Source organism: Pyrus communis, chromosome 15 (assembly GCF_041283825.1).
Source record: "Pyrus communis isolate YQ-2024b chromosome 15, ASM4128382v1, whole genome shotgun sequence".
NCBI classification, from domain to species: domain Eukaryota; kingdom Viridiplantae; phylum Streptophyta; class Magnoliopsida; order Rosales; family Rosaceae; genus Pyrus; species Pyrus communis.
In genome coordinates this window covers 38,605,441-38,627,564 of record NC_142579.1, presented here as the reverse complement: position 1 = coordinate 38,627,564, position 22,124 = coordinate 38,605,441, and the positions used below count along the sequence as shown (strand labels likewise).

Sequence of the window (22,124 nt, the reverse complement as noted above, 5' to 3'; positions counted from 1 at the left end):
TTGGGAATGAAGCACTTTTGATAAAAGACAATGCCAAAGTCATGACAGATTTTACAGAGTATATTTGCTAAATTCACAACAATCCGTAAATCCTTCAACTGATAAAATGCAACACATAATAGATAGAGCCCTATATACAAATCAGCATCTGAAGTAATCCATGACAAACCATCCTTTTCTTGGAATCTAAATTATGATTAAGAGCGTAATCGCGGGTATGATTAACGAAGAAGGTAATATCAAGCATGCTTTGCTGGTTTTCTTCTTTCTTAAATTTTGTTAAACCACTGCATCAAGGTTTATGTGTTTTTTTAAGCACTGCTGCTCTTTCCACCACCAATGGCCCAGTGAGGTTTTGCGGGGGTGCGCTTCAATGCCTTCACCCCCAGCGGATTGCCCTTGCTCTGTTTCAACACGAAAGCAAAACAATGTAAGAAAACAATTTAACGGGCGACAAACGAAATACAATTAAAATTAAAAACGAAATGGTTATCAAATGAGGCTTTAGGTGTTCTTACCATCAGACAAGCTCCGGCATTGACATCACACACGGGATAGTCACTTGGGCAGCAACTGTAATGGTCGTCACAGCAGGTGGCACCTTCAAGTGGACAACATCCCCAAGCAAAGCAATAGTTTGCATACTCATAGATACAGCAGCAGGTGTTGCTCTCAGGGCAGGAGTAGTAGTTGTCACAAACTGACGGGGGCTTTACCGGAGACGGAGGAGAAGGGCCAGGGTTAGGGGGATTCTGGCCTTCCTTGATGGGGTAAGAAGGCTCCATGGCAATTCCACATATCCCGTTGGCGGTGTTGCCCAGATTACGCTGCATCCTGATGTATCCCTCCTCTCCCCAGCTTCCACCCCATGAGTTTCTCACTATCCAGTAATCAAGTCCGTCGTCTGTGCCATATCCCACAACTGTAACACCATGGTCTAGTGCTGTCCCACAACGTCCCGTAAACACACCCTGAAATAATATTTAAAGCAACGCAAGTTAGTTAGTGTTCTTCAGAAGCCATCAACACAAAAATATCAAACTTCATATGAAAATTTGAGGTGTTCTCGTTTCATATGCTATAATGGACGATGAAATATTCTTCGAGGAGTAATGTTCTCTAGTCAAACTGTTAGCAACATAAGTAATTGTTATACTGACAAGAGAGCATTTCTCATTGTTTTTCCCAAAGATTGTGATACAAAGCGAAGAAAACTTACGGAGATATACAACTGGAAGTCTCTGCCACCCCCTTCAATGGCAACGGCAATTGGCTGATTGGCAACAGCCTTCTGCAGTGCTTTCTCATTGTATGTAGGAACATCTTCGTAATCGTCAATCGAAACAACCTTGGCATTTTTCTGCATAGAAGAAAATAAAGACCAAAAGGGTGAGACGAAACTGCTTTTCAAATTATGTTCAACTTCAGCTAAGCAAGTTACAAAGTATACTGATCACTGACCCTGTAGGTGTCACATGTGGCATCATATCCCTTGTAAGGATAGTCCTCTTCGCTATCAATGCCGCCATTGTTGATGATGAACTCGAAGCCATAGTCCATAAGACCTCCATTGCAGCCTTGGTTGTACGTTCTATCGCAGTCTACCAGCTCCTGCTCAGATAGGGAGATGAGATCGCCGGTGACTAGCTTATTGATACCTTCCACGGCGGAGATAGTTGAGAATGCCCAGCAACTCCCTGCATTATATAATCAGAGATTCAACTGGTTCCCACTCAAAATTATTCCAAGAGTAAATTAACATGATTTCATATGCAAATATTTGGTCATGGAAGTATCTGAACCTACATATCACTTGCCAGGGACACATGGTAAGGTTAGAGCAAATGCATCAACTAATTATTTCTCCGATAATTATGATATGCTGGTCCAATTGAGTTCTAGTTGAATCCTAAACTATCTACTTTTTCGGAGAATTTATATCACAAAACCAACGAATTACAAGGAGAGCATGCTAAGAGAGGACCCTTTTACTTCAATGGAGCTGAGATTCTTGTGTCAGATATTTACCTGTTCTTTTTCCTACCACAAAAGTAGGAAGATATTTTTATCCATTTTTCATTTTTACAACACAAAAAATTGGAATTATGTTCACATGTGTGGTCTCAAAATACATGGTAACTCCTGGAAACATGGAAACTGCAAAATCTATGTCTGAAATTTGGATTACGAAATTATCAGCGACCATCAGCTGTTAAGTGAACAATCGAAGGTTGATTTGCGTTAAAACACCTTTGATTAAGCAACAAACAATCAGATATGAAAGTCAACGACTCCCTAATCACACACCTTTGCTCTATCATCAAGCAAACCCAAAAGTCTAAACGGATTATGAACACGCAACAAGATAAACATCAATGATTAATCATTAACAAACAAATAAAACCAGAATTATTTTCGTATTAACAAAAAAAAAAGAAAAATTAAATAAATAGGATTAGAAAAAACTTACCACAGCTGCCTTGGTCTTTGACTGGACTTACCGCGCCCTCCTTCCTCCAATCAATGGAGTCGGGCAACGAATCGCCGACACGTGGCGCGTACCGGTCGCTCTTGGTGTTCCTGTTGGACACCCGCTTCATCTGCGCGCGGGTCTTGGCGCCAAGGTAAGTGTTCCGGTACTCCTCGTTCGACAGATCGGCGAACCTGTTCAGACCGAGCCTGTAGCTGAGGTTCTTGGAGTTTTGTTCGTCGATGTACCTAAGGTTGTCCTTGAAGATCTTGAACCTTCTCTCCTTCTCTCCCAAAGCGTTGTATGCCTTTCCGTGCTCCGCCAGCCACCCCTCGTATATCGACATCACCTCATCGTCGGTCCTCCAGCTGCCCGACGACTTGCTGTCGTAGGAGATGATCGACATGTCAAGGGCCGATGAGATGGAGAAGATCGTGAGGAGGAGGACCGCCACGACCGGCGATGATTGGTACGGCCCCATGGTTTTTTGGTGTGTTTGGTTACTGAGAAAATAGGGAGGGGAGGATGGGAATGGCAAGAAGTAGGAAATGAAGGTGTGAGAAAAGTGAGAGGTGGTGGGTGCTTATACAGTGGGAAGGATGACGGGGTCGCTCAATATATTTATTAAAATTAAATTAACTTTTAGGATAATTGGATCTTTTTTTTTTAATGGATTACAATATATAAAATGTTGTAATCTTATTTGGTATAAAATGTGTTCTCTCTGTTACCAATTTAAGTTCAAATCGATTTCTGTTAAAATATTTTCTAATACATGATTTTCACATGGAAAAAAAATATTTAAATGACTAAATTAGGTTTTGAAAGACCATTTTGATGATGAATGTGAGGTGGCAAAACTCAATTCGGACTTGAACTCTTTATGGAATTCATCGCATAAGTTTGACTTACATTTTTAACTTTAGCTAATACAATTACACATAAAGAATGTGAGAAATGTTAAAAGAGATTCTCTCAAAAATAATTTTTTATTTTATGAATTATTTGTCTTTTTACAATTTAACGTTAATTTATACATACAAAAAAATTGACAAAATATATATAAAAAATTCTAGGTTTAAAAGAGTCGCTTTAGCATTCCTTAAAGAACATGCACAAGTTTTGTTTACAAAAAAACAAAAAATACACTTTTGTTTTTTCTTTTTGTTGAGAAATTAAGAAAATATTAAAAAAAGTTGAACAAACGATATTATTCACTAAAAGAATGCGTTAAACCTAATAATAGGTTATCAATAATGTGATTCAAAATCGATTTTAACAAAAATCGAATATAAAACTTCTTACTTACCAATAATGAAGAATATTACTATACTCTAGTAATAAATGACAATATTGAAAGTTTTTGAGTAATGAGAAAATGAAGAAAGTGGAAGAGACGAATACAACAAGGAGTGTGGGACCCATCAAAGTTTAGTTTGGTGCGTAGCGTTTGTATTTTTGTATGGGATTTGGATCCTCTCCTCAGCAGGGGTCCAAATCCTCCCTATCGAATAACACGGATCGTTGTATTTTGATCTAACGGCTATAATTATTATAACTTTTAAAGTGATTTCTTGTTTGTAACCGTTTGATTAAAATTCAACTGTCCATGTTATTAGATCATGAAGATTCGGACGCGAGAGGATCCAAATCCTTTTGTAAGAGTTGGCTCATTTGGAGTGTCGGAAAGGACCTCTCGTGTTGCTTGTGCCCATTGTTTTCTTACCTTTCACTATCGCCCCACATTGTGTCACCTCAATTGTAATTTTATATTTTCCAAATCAAAATCAACTATGATTTTTCAAGACTCAAATATTCAACAAGTTAAGGAGGCTAATAAATTTCTTTGCTGTTTTTTTTAATAAACGTTAGGGGCGTTTAATTGATTGGATTCGGGTTGGATTTTCGTTTCGTATAACACCAAATTTAGCTTTAAAATTGTTATTCTTATCATTTATTTTTATTTTTTCTTTAATAGAAATGGAACTCGCATATGTTTGTGAGTTTTACTCTATTAAAAACAGAGTACAAATAAATGGTAAGCGTATTATTACTCTTTCAACTCAGATCAAATATGGTTAACAATTGGATAAGTTAATACATTTTCTATACAAAGATATTTTACACTATTTAAAATGAAGGGCCAAAGTAGAAGCAACGAAACCCAAGTCAACCTAATTCATTCCCCATAATTAGCCAAGCCAATCCTATGTATTAAACGTGTCATATATATTGTGAAGGTTTATAGCTTCAATGATTAAGAATATTTGTATCTAGAAAACTTATATGAAAGAGTCGACCGCTACATGGTTTTCGTATCTAGTAATCCAATAGTTTATTTTTCACGTGGTATTACATTTTGTGAATTTTCTCTAGTGCACATTTAAGTTGTAATATGAACAAAAACCGTTAGATCTCATTAGGCTAAAAAATCTAAGTTCGTGTTCAAATGTGTAACTTAAATGTTTAATTTTGAGATGCACTAGAGAAAGCCTCTTACATTTTGACTAAAACACCATAGTAACGATGAACATATTCCTTTTAAATTTTTGATCTGCACTTAAAGTCACGAGTTCAACTTCTCCCTCATCGGATTTTGCTTGTATTAAAAGAAAAACTCTTTAATATGTTAATTTCCAGAATGAAAATATTTTCTTATACAAACAATTCTAATTTATAAGATTATGGGTTTGGAATATTTATATTATATGTCACACACGTGAATGGGCAATATTTTTCGGTTGTGACATTCATATTTAGGAACCAGATCTCCTCCTGAGTATGGGGACCGGAACTAGCTGAGCAGCCCATCTGAACCCTTGAAATTTGATCCAATGACTACAAACAAAGAACCTTCTGAAGTTATAATAATTATAGCCGTTGGATCAAATTTAAAGGGTTTATATGACCTGCTCAGCAGGCTCTGGTTCCCATGCTTAGGAAGGAATCCGGATCCCATATTTTATACGTAAAAAGGAATTTGCCCCTCTCCAACCTCTTAATTACGGTCATACATCCTCCTTCACAAAAATTAATAATTGTCATTATATTAGGCCCAACAATATTAATTGAGAAAATACAAAAGGTTAATTGCTGCTTCCGTGGGCCATGAAGTACCGTTTGAACTAAGTAGATATTTTTTGCAAATGGTCCCAATCCAATCAAAAGACCCACACACGACATTAAGATAGCTTCAGGTCCGTACTACCTATCCTCGCTTGGGAGAGTCTGTAGCGTTATATCCATCATCTCCTTTTCAATTTTATTTAGGGGATGTGCTATCACATATCCTATTTTACTTTTTACAAATCTTAGTTAATTTTTGTTCGTTGATTTTTTTCAATCATCCGATCCAAATACCGAAAATTAAAAGAATGTATGAGAAGTAAAAAATGATGTGTGGATATCACATTTCTTTTATTTATTTGTTTATCTCTCTCATTACAACACCAAATTATTATCTTCATATTCTACAAAATAATAGCTGTTAAATTTGACGCAAATTAAAACAAAAAAATTATTTTCAAGGTCAAAAAATAAAACGCGTGTGCCATTAGAAGCCGCGTAAAGATGGACTCTTGAAGAGTACGGGCCTAGCGCTTTGGCGTGAGATTTTTTTGATGTGATTGGTACACAAGGTAGCACATCACGTATTATTATACAAATAATGAGATATATATGTTAAAAAATTAGTAACTTTAAAAATAAAATTTGCGACTACTTACATATAAAAATATAATGTACCATTTATATTTCTGTTATAATAAAAAATTTATGCGTAGGAAGTTTCGAGATAATCTACTCAAGTTTATATTTTGGCGATTTCTCATATCACTGACAAACAACATAGCCTCCGTTGTAACTCGTACGACAGAAGTACGAAGTACATCAGATTCAATCTTGTTTCAAGAAATATCAGAAACTCAAAGAGAGAGAGAGAGAGAGTGAGAATGTCTGGAGGAATCGCGCGCGGTTGTCTCGCGGAGGAGCGAAAAGCGTGGCGGAAGAACGACCCCCATGTCCGTATCCACCGTCGTCCTTCTCTTCTCTCCATATTATTTGCAATTCAATTGTCATTCGCCCATTATTGCATCGCCTGAAGTTTTCGTTTTTGTGGTTGATTAATTAAACTAGGGTTTTGTGGCGAAGCCGGAGACTGCTTCGGACGGCTCCGTCAATTTGATGGTGTGGCAGTGCATCATCCCCGGCAAACCCGCTGTGAGTCCTTTTCTTTCTTTTTCTGGTCACAATTTTGTAGGGCATGCAATTGAAGTAGTAAGTTTGGATTATTGGGATTTTAATTCGGAATTTGACTTGCGTGATCAGCTAGCCCCCCAATCGGGGCATCAGGGTTTTAGATTTTATGGGGGTTTTTTAATTTTATTGTATTTTGTTCTAATTATGTTTCACTGTATAAATTTCTATAGGGAATTACATGAGGGTTTTTCCAGAAGTTGTTTGTTGGACTGCTTTTTCATACTATTGTTTAGTATGTCGATATATATATATATATATATATGTATCTTTCTCTCTCTGAAATCTATTATATTGAAGATGAAGTTCACATTTTTTTAGCTTCATAATGCTGATGTATATTGGGAATGCTGATTTTTATGATGGACTGATAGTGGTTGCTTGGTTGCTAGCGTAACATCCTTACAAGAAAATTTCAGTGAGGATTACCCCAGCAAGCCCCCGAAATGCAAGTACCCGCAGGGCCGGGCTTTTTCCACCCCAATGTGTATCCTTCTGGAACTGTTTGTCTTTCGATTCTCAACGAGGACAAAGTAAGCAATCTCTACTGCTCTAGCATGTACATGGAGATTGTGTTCGTCGATGAAGTCGTCCTAACGTGAATTTCTTTTTTCAGGGTTGGAGGCCGGCCATCATAGTGAGGCAAATCCTCGTAGGCATTCAGGATTTGCTAGGCCAGCCTAATCCTGCTGATCCGGCACAAACCGAAGGTTATCAACGCTTTATCCAGGTTTGTCTTGATCTTTAGGTGTCTCTCAATCACTTCTGTGACTGCTCATGAAATATAAACTGTGTTGACGATTTCTATCCTGACGTGCAGGAACCAGCTGAGTACAAGCGAAAAGTGTGACAGCAGGCAAAGCAATACCCACCTGTTCTATAATGTATTGTGCTTTTACTAGATATGACTATAAACTCATTGATTTGGTCAAGAAGGTCATGCTTAAGGCTCTCTGCAAGACGTGATCAACCTTATAAGTATGTTCTCGTTTGAATTGCAAATATGATTTGGTTTCAAAACTCTATTCTTTTTTTTTTTTTTCCTTTTCTCTCCGATGTAGCCATGACATTGACCGGTGTCTTTCGGATGTAGCCATGGAATGTCTTATAGTTTGTTGGAGTTTGCAAATCTGAGTTACGGGAAATGCATAAGTGATTTTTGCAATTCCATTTTTCTAATTCTGGACTCCTCCTGATTCTAATGTTAGGACTAAATAAACGAAACGATAATTAAGAGATAAGAACAAGATGAGGAGAGCAGGGAGTGTGAAAATCACTACCTGTGTTACAATCGGAGAAGGTGACCGCGGGAAGGGATGGAATTTGGACCTTTCATCTCCACTCCCTTCTGGAGAAATTTAATGGGGCCTGTATTGAGAATTTGGGGATTAGGGATTGACTTTTGTTTCGTGGAATTCATGTCTTTTGCTTCTTTCCCCACCTAGGTTGTTATCATTCATTAACCTGTCAACTGCATGTCTGTAATGTACATCAAGATCCACTTGGCCATTCAAAGTCCTTTTCCTCATCAGCATCCTTCTAGAAACTGATGAGACTCGGCATCATCGGAGTAGGACTATCTTCTCTTCTATTATCATCTCTTTCCCTCCTCTTCTCTCACTTTTACCTTTTGTTTTGTTATCTCTATAAAAAAAAAAAATCAGTATAAGATGTTTACATGGCTTAATCATAACCGTTCAAGTGGGAGAAGAGGAAAGGGGAGAAAGATTCAGAGAAAGATTAGGAGGGAAGAAAATCCTCATTTCCAATTAATATCAAAGCTCGGTTACAACTTAAACAAAAGATTTGAGTTTTGAAATATATACAAAGGGGAACAGATGTTCTCCTGCAAAAAGAAAACAAATGAAAAAATATTTAGAAGGATATGATCCTGTTTCTATCTCTATATATTTCATGAGGAGCAAACCCTTCTCACTCCCACAAGCATTTGCATATAGCCGATTTACCAAAAACCAAGAAAAAATTTATCATTGTTGATCTCTCTGGCACTGGTTAGTGATATTTGTGTGTACCTACAGATCTGACATACCGACCACGATATCAACAACACTATCAATAGACATCAACTCTTGATACGTTGTAACACATGTTGACATTATGTAGATATCGTTGTCGTTATGTTACTGACATGTCTTCGATATGCTCCTACGATACTGTGTGCGGGGATCTTCCACAACTCTCCAAGACAATCTCAAACAAATCAGCTTCAGATTCCTCATCAAACTCCAGTTCATGGTTAGGGTTTTGGTTGCCCTTGGTTGTGCACCTGTTGAGCCACTGGGAGTCAATTCTATCCATGGAGAAGAGCTCCATGCTATCTTCATAGAATGCAGCAGCTGAGGATCTCACAAGAGGGCCCACAAAGCAAGGGTTAGGTGTCCTCTGAGCATTGGCGGGGGCATACTTGAAGGCACTTTGACCAAGGTTGACCAGGACTGTAATGTCAGTGTTTGCTGCTAGGGTTGGATAGAGAGGAGTGCTGAATTCCTCTGACTGGCAGTGGATAACGTGCACTAGCTCTGATTCCACAGTGAAGTATACCTTCTTTTGTGTGGGATCAAAGCCACATCCAATCACTCTGTCTCTTTTTCCCCATGTTGCTTTTTCTGATTCAAACACAAGCTTCATCCCTGAATAAAAAAAAAAAGCCCAAGTTAAAAAAATGAATCACACAATGTTCTAAAAAATTTAAAAATTTGAAGTAAACTGCAAAAATTGTGGGTGAAGGAAGGTATAGTGTTGCAATTAATCAGTCTGATGTACATACAAAGATATTTCATTAAAAGAAAAACCTTACCTACATACTCGACATTCTAATTTGTTTATTGTGATAAGCGACTCCTTACAAGTAAGAAGTCTAAGTTTTTTTATTTATTAAGTTTTAGCAACCACTCTAAACCTACGTCAGATAGGACAAGGATATGGCAGCATGTAATGGGTCCATACTGACATTAATTTCCAAATTTACAATTCATGAGACACTGCTGTCACAGATTCTTTAGGTAGATATTTGATTTATTGTTGGTTTGCCACTTTTTCCCTTTCTTTCTTTTTGTGCCAAAAAATAACACAAAACTAGAAACCTAGTGATTTCAACAGTCCTCTCTTAGTCTCTTTCGGAATGCATAAAAAATCGTAAACTATTCAGTTTGGAATGCAGCAGATAAAACATGAATGTCAAAATCGCTACCTCGATAATTTGCACACCCATACCTTTTGACCTAGCTAGGATAATGCACAATGCAAGAACACAGTTAAATTAGTGAAAAAGAAGAGAGAAATTCAAGAATTACCATCGAGATGGACAGAGCCATTGGAGCCGAATCCGATGCTTCCAGGATAACTCCCGGGAAGTTTGAGCGGAAGAGCGCCGCCGACGGAGAGTCCAACTGATAGTAACACAGCTTCATTTTTACCATGATGAATATCATCCTTAACACTGAGCTTCAACTCCTCAATTCTGCTAATACTCTGACTACTACTACTACTACTCACATGAACCAAAGAATCTGAACTCGGATTCTCTTCGTAACTCTTCTGAATCAATTTAATCTTCTCTCCTTCCTTGACAATCGACTGACTCATTTCATCACCGCCGCGCGGACTCAAAATCGTGATCTCGAAATAAGCTTCTTGCGGGAAGGAATTGCTTCCGAGAGCAGGGCCTGGCAGAGGCAGCCCAGTTTTGATCACAGAGGCGGCAGAAGCAGAAGCGCCTGATAAATTTAGCACTTTTTTCGACCCGGGATTGAGTCGAACTTTCTGCATGAAATCTGCTGATCCCTGACACACTTCCCAGCTTATCTCCGGCTCTGCATCCCTAACTCTCTGATCGCCGGCCGCGCACATCCCCAAAAGTCTCGACCTTGTCGAACCGGAATACTGATAATTTGTGAAGCCGAATCGTGACCACCCGTTCTCGACGGCGTCGGTGACGGACGTCGGATTATTGCCCCAGCTGAACAGCGGCTTCCCGGAAACCCCACGGCCGTAATAGTTGTTTCCGGTCGACATGCTCTTGCTTGGTTGTTGGTGGCGATGAAGCTTTGGAATCCCATCTTGCAAACTCTCTGTCCTAACCACCGTCGTCGCTGCCGCCGTTGTCATCGTGCCACCGCTGCCAGCATTTTGTTTACGCTTCCTGTAACAATTCCATCGCCATAAAACCATCACAACAACGACCGCAGCAACCCCTACGCAGACTGCAACCGCCGTGGCATGCTTCCAACCGAACATGTTTTCAATATTCTCTCAAATGGGCTAACGAGAATTTTTGTGTTTTTGATTAGGGAGGAGAGGTTTGAAGAATTAAGCGGAGGAGCGCGGAAGGGAGAGGGCGTGGACTAAGACTGGTTCAAGAAAGGCAGGGAGGAGGAGAAGAAACAGAGGAAAGTACTGTGGGCATCGTATGTGTGGTACGAGTCCTGAGAGATGGGCTAAACGTTTTTTCAAAGGCAGAGACTTTTATTTTTTATTTATTAGTTTGGTGCGTGAACTGTGAACCGACAACCCTTCGTCATTTAAAAAACGCGTTGGTTTTATTTATTGTGTGTGTGTGTGGTTTTTTTTTTTTCTTAAAGAGGTTGAGGCACATGAGAGAACATATTTGAGAGAAGATCGAATATGTAAATGTAAATGTATGGGTAATTGTGTACTTGTGTTTTCTTTTTCTTGTTTGGTGCAGTAAAATTTCTATAAAGTTATAAAGTTTAGACCAAACTAATTTTATAACTTTAAAAAGATTGTTATATTGTCACTTAGTACTACAATCTAATAATATTCTTCTTTATTTGTAAGTGATAGATCTTAGGTTTGATTCTTACCAAAAGCAAAGTTGAACCACTTTACTATTGTAAGCCTATTATTATGAGCATAAAATATATCTCTGGGCTAGATTCCCTGCATGATTTAAACATGGCTTAAATTATTCTAGACCCACCAAATTATCATATTTCAAATTTTTTTTTGTTTTGTTTTTACTTATAATCTAACGGCTATGATCAAATGAGATCAAATATAATGATAAAAAAAAGATTTGACGGCCCAAAATTAAATCTTACATCTAAAATAATTCACAAAAATGATTTATCCCTAAGAGTTGGAGATAATCATAATGTATATTTTATTGTTTGTTAAAAAAATGGTTATTACATATAATGGTGTAGTTAAAAGTATTATTTATTGACTTATTTATCCTTAATAATTTACTAAATTTAATTGACTTATTTATCCTTAATTGATGTTATATTTACTAATTAGAATTCTTGAGTTTGACAATATGAAAATATCAAAATTTTCGTGCCAAGAAGCTATAAACATGCTTGAGAGATTATAAACATTGTGGCTTCAACAAGAGAGTGTCCATGTTGATGAAGTATTATGTTCATCCTAAACTTTTATTTGTGATATTGCATATTTTTGTATTCGTCAACAATTATTATTGTGTGGATGTCCGTTTTCTTAAGATGGCCCCGACTCCCAAGTTGGGATTGAAATTTTTTATGACTTTAAAGATGTTATTCTTTATAAAGTATTATTTTAGAGAAGTTTTACTGTATTTGGATAATGAGAGGGTAAATTGAGTCTTTGGGTACCTGAAGGTCTGAGGCTGTTAAAGTAAAGCTGAAAAAGAATGAAACTGTAGAAATTTGGAGCAGTTAGGTCGTTAATTGTCGAAAGGCAGTTAATTCGATTTTACTACCTTTATGCTTAGCAGAGCTACAAAATATGCTTTATCCCGATGATCAAAAGTTTAGCCACCATCAAAAGTCTTAAACCAAAATTTAAAGGGTAATTATCCATGTGGTATGGGGGATAAGGAGAGACAAGAGTCCCTAAGATGGAGGAATATGGTAAAGAAATAAAGATCCTCTTTGAAAAATCAAGCTTTAAAGTCTTGCTTAGGGTGATATTCCTCTTCAATTATAAGTGAAAAGTTTTATATTCGAATCTCGTAGATGACGAATTCGATATCAAATTAGATTGCTTATTGTGTAGCTTAACCGAACTCTCCATCCCCATTAATGTAAAAATATATACTTGAACTAAAGTCTTGCTTTCTCTTACTGATGGGACTGGAAAATATGGTGGTTCTTAATTTTCATAAATTCTTTTTCATGGTCGGATAAAATAGTATCTGCCTAACTAGGAACCAAATCCCAGTAATTAGTTTCCTTTTCATTTTAGGAGATATACTAGCTAGATAGAAGGAGCATTTACTTTTCTTACATTACCTTTAATTTTCCACCATCAAATTAAATATTAATTTTAAAATATAAACATATCATTCATTCATAAGCTACTATTGTAGTTTAATTAGAAGGAAAAGTCGTCACTTAGTCTGTTAGTATTCCTTTTCATTTGTAAATGACATGTTTTAGGTTTGATTTTTTATAAAGGCAAATTTGAATCACATTATTGCTAGTCTATTGTGAGACTAAGTCATCCTCTCTTCTAGTATAAATAATATCTTTTGTTAAAAAAAAAAAATTAGAAGGAAAAGTCCACAAAAAATATTTTATTTGTCTCAACCTATGGTTATTTTTTGCTTTTCCAAAAGGTGGCCAAGGCTACACTAGAATGAGGGGACACCTCCTACTAGCTACTACTCGTGTTCTGGACTGTTGTGTTTTGGGTCAGAGTGTATATTTGATCATCACCATTTAATATGTTGTATGTTCATTACCCTATTTATTACCGTTACATGAGTTTGAATTTTGAGATTTGTGCTTATCCACTATACAAATCTCAAAATTCAAACTCATCTAACGGTGATAAATGAAGTGGTGATCATATACCACACTAAATGGTGGTGAGCAAAAATGCTCTCTTTGGGTCAAGCAATGCATACTGGGTACAACAGTAAAATAATAATACTTTTGTTCACCACTGTTAAGCGATGATGATGCTCACCATTTTATTTATCATGATTGGATGAGTTTAAATTCCAAGATCTATGTAACGAATAGACACAAATCTTAAAATTTAAAATCATATAATAATACTAAGTAAGATGGTAAGTAATATCACTACTTGAGGGTGGTAAGAAAAAATACATTGTCGAATAATAAGTAATGGATTCAATGTTCAACATGCATTGCACTAATTTGTATAATTGTATTTAATATATATTGACCTCCTCCTTTTTGTTTCAATATTCAACATGCATTGTGCTAATTTGTATAATTGTATTTAATATATTGACCTCCTTTCCTTTGCTACTCTCTACGGCACATCCAGCGATCAAGTAGTGACTACCTCGTTCTATTTAGGGTTTGTAATCGTGTGAATAAGGGCATTTGAAAAATCATATCAATGTATTTATTTTTATCTTTACGTGAGATGTCGTTTACACGTAATTAAATGACTATCAATTGTTCATGTGTGTGAAGTTATATGCTCACATAAATAACTAATCAAATTGGTGCAGTAAAAGTGGAAGTTATAAACATGCAAAATCTTAATGGCTTAAAACATCTAATTTTGAACGAGTGAGTGACTCTCAACCGTTAATATATATACGAAATCTCACACTCGCAAAGGCGTCTAATCAAATCCTTAAAACTTCATAAACCTAATTTGATTTGCTTAAGACTAGAAAACTTTCTCTCTACTAACCAAAAACAAAAACAAAAACAAAAACAAAAACAAATGATCTGCAGAATACGTAATGGGGACTTATTATTCATTATTTCAGGTATCTTTATGCAAACCGAATTGGTAGCTACTCAACTACAGAACACCCACCAAAGTTGTTCACTTAATTCCTTATCATTCACCGTAATAATTTAAATTAGTGACATAAATTATTAGTTATCAACCTGTGCCTAATCATCTCAATTATGTTATATAATTGACTTGCTTTTCCGGGGTCGGTAATGGCTGAGGTTCAAATAATAAAGGATTAAAAATAATTCTTACGGAACTGCCATGAATCAAGGAGGACATAATCAAAGATTAAATTGACCGTTAATGGATCCTTAATACGATGATGAACTTTTGTTTATGCTAAGCACAGTGCGTGGATAGTACTAATCCACAATCTCCGAGGACTCACTCAACCAATGCATACTGAATTGGTGTTAGGGCACTCTCATGCTTATAGTTTTCTTTTTATGGTGTGAGGCCACTTCCATGCTTATAATAAATCTCATAAATTGAACTTTTTTATATTTATATAAGCAATATCTTACATGAAGTGAGGAGGGAGGGATTCTAATTCGAGTACACATAGAAAGGAGCACATATGTTTTATAATTCGTTTGAAAGTATTTTTGAAATGACTGAAAGTGTTTTTGATGAAATTATTTTTTGAATTCGAAAGGACTTGAAGTGTTTTCTGCAAGAAGAACTAGTTATGTGCTTCTTGCATGAAGCACTTAAAGTGTTTTTCCAAAAATCACTTGTAGTTTTACTAAAGATTGATTTCAAAAGCACTTTCAAACTTTCATTTAATCAATGTGACTACATCAACATATACGAAGTAAAAAATGAACAATGAAAAGATTGTTTTATAGACCAGGTGTCAAATTGGAGTCTGGATTCTCGCCGGATTCTCTTTGTGAAGATTCTAGGAATCCATGAATCATGTCCGTTTATCGTATATCGTGCGGTTATAAATTATTTTAAATATTTTCATTTAAAAATAAATATAAACTGTATTACATAAAAACTGACTGCACGATATACGATAAACGAACACAATTTACAAATCCCTATAACCCTCACCAAAAGAATCTGAAAAGTATCCTATTGAGTCAAATTGGATATAGTCTATATAAAGTAGGAAGCAACTCTGTCTGCCTACCCATGAACTTGCAAATGTTAAAATAACTTTTGAAAAAGGAAAAGAGAAAGTGCATTGTGATAAAAGAGCAAAAAGAAGAATGAAAGCCACCATTAAGGATAATGACCTGCAAATAGTGAAGCCTTTTTATTGCACAACATTTCCAAGCAAAACCATATAAGTAAGAGCTCATCCATTTCATTTGTCTCTCTTCTCGTAGACAAAGTTAGGCACTAGCTATGATTGGCTAGGGTTTCTTAGGAGGATAATCTAGGATTTGGGAAGAAAAAAAAAAAGGACTTGCATGCCACGAAAGTCCTAGACGTCAAATGTGCATCACCACATAATCACCACTCGTTGTGCTGTTTTATAAATAAATGAAGTAAGGGTAGATATGGTTCAATATGGATCGATGTCACATGTAAATTACAGTTAAACTAATACCATCTAGCACTTTGGTTTAGTATGTTTTAAGTAAAATCATGAGCAAGATCAAACTAAATCAAACCATTATTAAGTGGTTTGGTTCGATTTGGTTTAGCTGGTTTGAGCCTAAGCCTAACCCCGTTTTGTTTGCATATTGTTTATTTAGTTAGCCCAATTCTAGACCATACTTACATTCTTTTAATTTTACAATTTAAATTAAGTCATGTTATTCTCTAATTTCTAAATCTCTAACTTTTTAAATTTCATTGTTTCATCATATAACCTTTAAATCATGGGATACCAAAACCTCTCTTTTTACAAGAGGTTTAGCTCGTTTTGCATATATAATTCAATTGGAATGAATAGCTTATTAAATTAAAGGTATGTTGAACGGATAAATTACAAAATTATGAACACCAAGAGGAAAAATTACAAAATTATGACCATCAAGAGGAGATAAGATGAATTACTCATGAACAAAATTTATCCATTCTAATCCTCCTTAAAATGGTAGGATTAGAAGGGATGTATTTCTTTCTTATCTAATCTCATTCTGATCCACTTTCACCTTCAACATACTTTGAAATTTGAAAGTTTCCCATTCCAATCCAATCATGTGAACCAAATGAGCTTTTACGGTGTAAGTAAGTAATTCGTTTGACGCCTCACTTTCTCGTATACATATACAAAAAAGAGCTTCCAAGTGGTGGATTTCTGTGGTGAAAATGGTCTCCCTTCAAGCTATTATATTTTTGGTTCAAATCCTCCCGCTCTTATACCGTCGGTTGGGGAAGTAATATCGCTTGTGGTCAGCGGAAAAAAAAATCCTTCAAAGGCCCAACACCATCAACTGAAAAAAAAGCCCATTGACATCCATGCAGGCTTCATTTTTCATGCTAAATCTGTTCATTAAGAAAGGCCCGTTCTTGAGTTTCAGCTGATCAATTCGGATAATGCCCCATTCATCCGAAATGGATCATCTTCACTTTCCGAAGCATTCTATCCCCGGCGAATTCATCACAGAAAGCATTCAAAAAAATCCCAGCAACGAAGGAGGCACACTCACTCACTCACTCACAGTCTCACACAGTGACAGAGTTGCCTCCATTAATGAACCATGAAGCTAAGCTCCTCTGCGGCCCAATCCACACCTTTCCCTACAAACCCTTCCCTCCAATTTCCCTCCATTCCTCCCACTCCCCCTTCTTCCATTCAAAACGCGCATTTCAACCCCAACCCATCACCACCACCGCCTTATTAAGTCATCCGCAAGCTCCGAAATCGACATGGTGCAAAACAAGCAGGGCATATACATGCCGAAGCAGAAGAAAGTCGTGATCTTGTGGACCTGGACAACAAACCCCCTCGCGGGCCGCCGTACCAGGCGGCGATGGCGCTGAAACAGCTAGCCCAGCGCTTCGGCGAGGTCGTGGACGCGTCGGCCTACGCCAACCGCCACGCGTTTGTTCATTTGCCGCGAGCGGAAGCAATTGGATATTTTGGAGCGCAAGGGTATGGTAACGCCGCCGGAGCCGTACATCTGCGGCTTCTGCGGGCGGAAATGCAAGTCGAATTTGGATTTGAGGAGGCATTTCAAGCAGCTGCACGAGAGGGAGAGGCAGAAGAAGCTGAATCGGATGAGGTCTCTGAAGGGGAAGAAACGGCAGCGTTTTAAGGAGCGGTTTGTTTCTGGTAATCACAGGTACAATGAGGCTGCGAGGTCTATTATCAAGCCGAAAGTTGGGTACGGGTTGGCATCGGAGTTGCGGAGGGCGTGGGTTTTTGTGAAGACGGTGGAGGATAAGCCGCAGGCGGCGGATTGGGCGTTGAAGAGGCAAATGCAACATTCTATGAGCCGAGGGATTGACTGGTTGTTCTTGGTTTCGGACGATTCGGACTTTTCGGATATGATGAGGAAGGCTAGGGTGGCCAAGTTGGGGACTGTGGTAGTTGGGGACATGGATAGAGCTTTGGGAAGGCATGCTGATGTTTGGGTGCCGTGGATTGGTGTCGAAAATGGGGAGATTTCGGAGAAGGATTTAGTGCCCAGAAGGAGTAGAAGTGAGTTCTTTGATGGGGAGGAAGATAATGGTGATGAATTGTTTTCGGATTTCGGTTTCGATGGTGGGGGTGGATTGGACAATGTGGTGGATGAACTTGTGAGAAATTCTCAGTCTAGTGGACTGAGGATTTCTGTGTTTTCGGAAGGGGAATTGGAAGGAGGAGAGCGGGTGGAAGGCGATTCGGATAGTGACGAATATCAGTTTGATAGTGAGAATGAGAATTCAGACGAGGAAGATGGGTTTTTTTGATACGGCAAAGCTTAGATAGTTTTGGTGATTGAACTAGTGGTTCGATTACTAATCTGTAATCGAAATTGGAAGAATTGAATTGAGGGGGAATTGAATCGAGGAAGAACTGAGTTTAGGAGAATCAGAATCCTGATTCACGTTGAACAATGCAGCATTGGGGTGTATAGGAATACATAAAGTCGAGGAGGGGTGCAATTTCACAATGTAAAGTGTTCAGATGGTTTCTTGGATTAAGAATTCACAGGATGTGTATGATCAGATATTCGTTCTTCATCGTACACAATTCAAGGGTTCCAAATTTCTTTCGTGTTATTACATGTCCTTTGAATTAGTTTGAATTTGATACGATTGTTTGATGATCTAAGTGTACTTAGTAATCAACCAACTAAATTATACCTGAATAATCTATCAATGCTGAGTATGACATTGCATCTCATTTGTTGTTTGAACTTTTGCCTCCTGCTTATTCTTTAAAATGTCATTGTTTGAGTAATTAGAGATGATGCAGTTATAACCTTCTCTTTTCCTATCAAATTAGGCTCACAATTTCACCAAGGGTCTGTTTCACAGTTGATCTGAACATCGTGTTTCCGACTATACGAGGCTCTTTAGAGCTGCCCCATCCAGGGTCTCGTAGTCAAAGACCTCACCGGCGATAATCCTGTTTGCAATATAGTTTTCTTTGTTCTGTTTGCCAGTTCTTTCATGGTGACTTTTGTGTTTACCCTCGCAAGCTCATTTCTTAAGCTACGTCAACCTCTGATTCTGTTTTCCCCTCAGTTTCTTATGCGATTTCTGTCAAACATGATAGTTTGTGAGATGAAATTGCTTGTTCGATAAGCAAGCATAGCAATCTGAGAAGCGTTGTGTTTTTCTGATGCAGCTTACTGCCTACGATCACTGCAGGACCGAGGACGTTTTTCCCAGGAATTTTTTAACTGAACCAGTCACCACTGGGGACTTATGCCCTTTGTACTAACCAACTATCCCAACAGGCCACCATTGAGTTTTTGGGGATAGATACAATGCCCTAACCAACTGTCTCAACTGTCTTAAAATAATGTGACAATCGAATACAATGTCCATAATATGCAAGACATTGTGAAGATAAAAATTGAGCTAAGGTGTTTTGACCCCATCATCTGTAGAGCATCTCTTATAAAGGAATCACATTTTCTTATTCTCGTCTGACAATCGTACGGTGTCTAGGATTAGAAGACATAAAATTTCTTCATGCATGTGTAGTCCTGTCTAATCCCATATATAATATCCTCAAAATGAAAAATTATTCATCGTTATTTTCAACACACATACGAATCACCCAATCTAATCCTAGACACTAAACAAACCCTATGGATAAATAATTTGACTTTTTACTTGTTTTCCTTGTTAGGAGAAACTTTAGCGCAGCCAAATGACATTTCTACATATCATATGTGAAATGTTTTTAATCCAAAGTTTAATGTTAAGCTGTCCATCCAATATAACTTGTGTGGTGTGCCAAAACAATGTCATGGAATTCTACCATGCAGGCTTGGAGATAGCAGAAACCCTAACCAGCCTGGCGGAGCACTGGAGGCTTTCGGCATTAAGCTTCTAGGTTTGATCCGGCCGACATCAGATCAAATTGTTGATCAGCATTTTACTTTCGAACAACACCTAAATAAGATTTAGATACTATATACTAATTAAACAGCTCAGTTTCCCTATAGCTTGTTGAGTCTCTAATCATTTAACTACTCTTGTAATCACTTAATTATACACGTAATGCTTTCCAGGTTTGTCGACAACTCTCTTTGGCTTAATTCTGTATTCTTAATTAGTGAGTTCAGAATAATTATATGATACTTAAATAATCAGCAACAGTCCGGAAGAAATCGAAGAATTTCTTGAGAATCCTACAAGATCCATTCGTTCTTTTTTCTCTGTCACATGGTCATAACTTCATCTGGCTTCGAATCCTACTGAGAGGTCCACTAGCGATCAGTAATTGTTGAAGAAAGAACAAGATGTTTCTTTTGTCCCTTCTAGGCGATCAGAAAATAAAGAAATAGTTAATATTATTCAAGATAATTATGTATTTACAAAATATCGTCTCAATTCATCATATTAACTTTTCGAGGAATCCTTCATCAATGGTTGTGAATGATTCCCAATCTTTTCAATCTTAGTTCTGTAAAAACAAATTAGAAAGATTGAGAAATAGAATCATCTGATTTGATTGGCTCTCAATAATAGCCATGAGATGATCTAATCTTAGGATGATATTATTTTATTCCTGTCCACGACACAAACCGACATCCAGGCAGAGACAACCTGAAAAACAAAAACCCAAGGACAACGTTAATTGTTTTTTATTATTTTTGTATTAATAATTTTTCACATTTTCGTTGGTTTTGGTCCATTTTTTATTTTTTTTTGGCTGCCAACTGGAAATCTACCAAGTTGGCCAGCTTGGTGAGCCACCACATCCCACTTATATAATAAAAATAAAAAATAGAAAACGAAGTAGAGAAACTCATTCACGTCGCCTGATAAATTTTCTTTTGCACAGTGCCAAAAACAGGTGTAGCTAAAAAACTAAAAGGATGGGACAATAATCGACCTACTTACTTGGAACCGGAAGTCGGAACTTTAAAAGACGTAAAATGGGCACAATTATATGTCACATGCCACTTGATTTCCATCTAGGTCAAACTTTTCTCTTCACTTACTGTGCTTTTTCCAACCGCCATAAAAAAGGAGGATGGATGCAATGAATTTGTTAAATTGTTATGAACAAGCGACTTTATGCAATGCGACCCTTAGTTGCATATGCATTCATGAAATATAATATAGATTCGGTGTCTAAAATCTCCTAAACTTTTAATGTTATTCTAAATTCATCTTAACTTTTTTAATTATTTCAAACAAGTATGCAACATGTTGAAAATGTCACATTCATTAAGCTCAGTTAAAAATCTATTAAATTAAGAACTAAGACTTACTTTATCTCCAAAATCAATATAAGGTCATAGAAGCATAGCCTCCACCAATTAATGGTCATCACCACCCCCATCAGGCCACCACATCTAAACCCAGGGCAAAACCACCAACTCCACCTTACAACTCAAGCTGTCAACATCAAAAAGAAGGTCATAGAGGTTTCTGAAATGGTATGGGTTGTCGTGATGTTGCTACTCCAATCTTCACCGTTCACAAGAAGAATCATAAGCTTTACGAATCGAGAATCGACGAATGAGGAAATCTCATGAGCAGAAACAAGTTCCTTGAAACCCTATCTGAATCCTTCACTCTCTTATTTATTAGGAGATTGACAATCCTTATGTGATTTCAATTTGGGTACATTTTCAATTCAATTCAAACCCGGTTGAAATTTGATTTCGGGGCAACTAATATTATTGTTGACCATGATTTAACCAATTGTTCGGTTTTGAATATAATCTATATTTAAAAATTAATTGAAGCCTAACAAATGTGACATTTCCAATATGTTAATTACTTGCTTGAAATGTTTAAAAATATTAAGATCAATTTAAAATAACACTAAAAGATTAACAAAAAAAAATTAAGTACTTAATCTTATAATAATTGATATCGGTGATTTGATTATGTCCGTAAATCTACGTACATTAAAATATTAAACGATTAAGAAAAATGTAAGTTCTACAGATGGTGTGCGGCTACGAAGTAACTCATTCCACCGCTGTCGGATTTTTTGTGTTGTTTCTGTATTAAGGCGGTGCACGGTAGGTTTTGTACATAAGTTTTCAAGGGTTTGAACTTGGAAGTCAAAATGCAATTTGACCACCTCAAATAATTATTCCACAAGCCAATCAAAACCCTACACGTGCCA

At 37.0% G+C, this 22,124-nt stretch overlaps 3 protein-coding genes and 1 pseudogene across 6 annotated transcripts; 2 read left to right on the top strand and 2 right to left on the bottom strand.

Annotated features, from left to right (window-relative positions):
- LOC137729442 (cysteine proteinase mucunain) lies at positions 1–3,245 on the bottom strand. The gene is made up of 5 exons (XM_068468392.2): positions 2,471–3,245; positions 1,462–1,697; positions 1,220–1,360; positions 519–971; positions 1–404 (listed from the first exon to the last, which is right to left on the bottom strand). Exons 1-5 carry the CDS (start codon positions 2,949–2,951, stop codon positions 312–314), a joined length of 1,404 nt encoding a protein of 467 aa, XP_068324493.1. The 5' UTR covers positions 2,952–3,245; the 3' UTR covers positions 1–311.
- Positions 3,246–6,230: 2,985 nt separating this feature from the next.
- On the top strand, positions 6,231–7,903 carry LOC137716544 (SUMO-conjugating enzyme SCE1). Of its 4 annotated transcripts, XR_015957102.1 has the most exons (5): positions 6,268–6,489; positions 6,605–6,688; positions 7,117–7,257; positions 7,341–7,454; positions 7,552–7,903. XR_015957102.1 is itself a non-coding variant. In XM_088686624.1 (4 exons), the coding sequence occupies exons 2-4, from the start codon at positions 7,171–7,173 to the stop codon at positions 7,572–7,574; spliced, it is 231 nt and encodes a 76-aa protein (XP_088542750.1). In that variant the 5' UTR covers positions 6,264–6,688; positions 7,117–7,170; the 3' UTR covers positions 7,575–7,903. The 4 variants fall into 4 exon arrangements, 1 of the variants encoding a protein (XP_088542750.1); XR_015957101.1 differs by having other exon boundaries at positions 6,231–6,688; XM_088686624.1 differs by having other exon boundaries at positions 6,264–6,688; positions 7,545–7,903.
- A 561-nt stretch (positions 7,904–8,464) lies between these two features.
- Positions 8,465–11,204, bottom strand: LOC137717803 (uncharacterized). The gene is made up of 2 exons (XM_068457292.2): positions 10,039–11,204; positions 8,465–9,375 (listed from the first exon to the last, which is right to left on the bottom strand). The coding sequence occupies exons 1-2, from the start codon at positions 10,979–10,981 to the stop codon at positions 8,891–8,893; spliced, it is 1,428 nt and encodes a 475-aa protein (XP_068313393.1). The 5' UTR covers positions 10,982–11,204; the 3' UTR covers positions 8,465–8,890.
- Positions 11,205–16,928: 5,724 nt separating this feature from the next.
- LOC137714518 (uncharacterized) lies at positions 16,929–18,704 on the top strand (annotated as a pseudogene).
- The last annotated feature ends 3,420 nt before the right edge of the window (positions 18,705–22,124 follow it).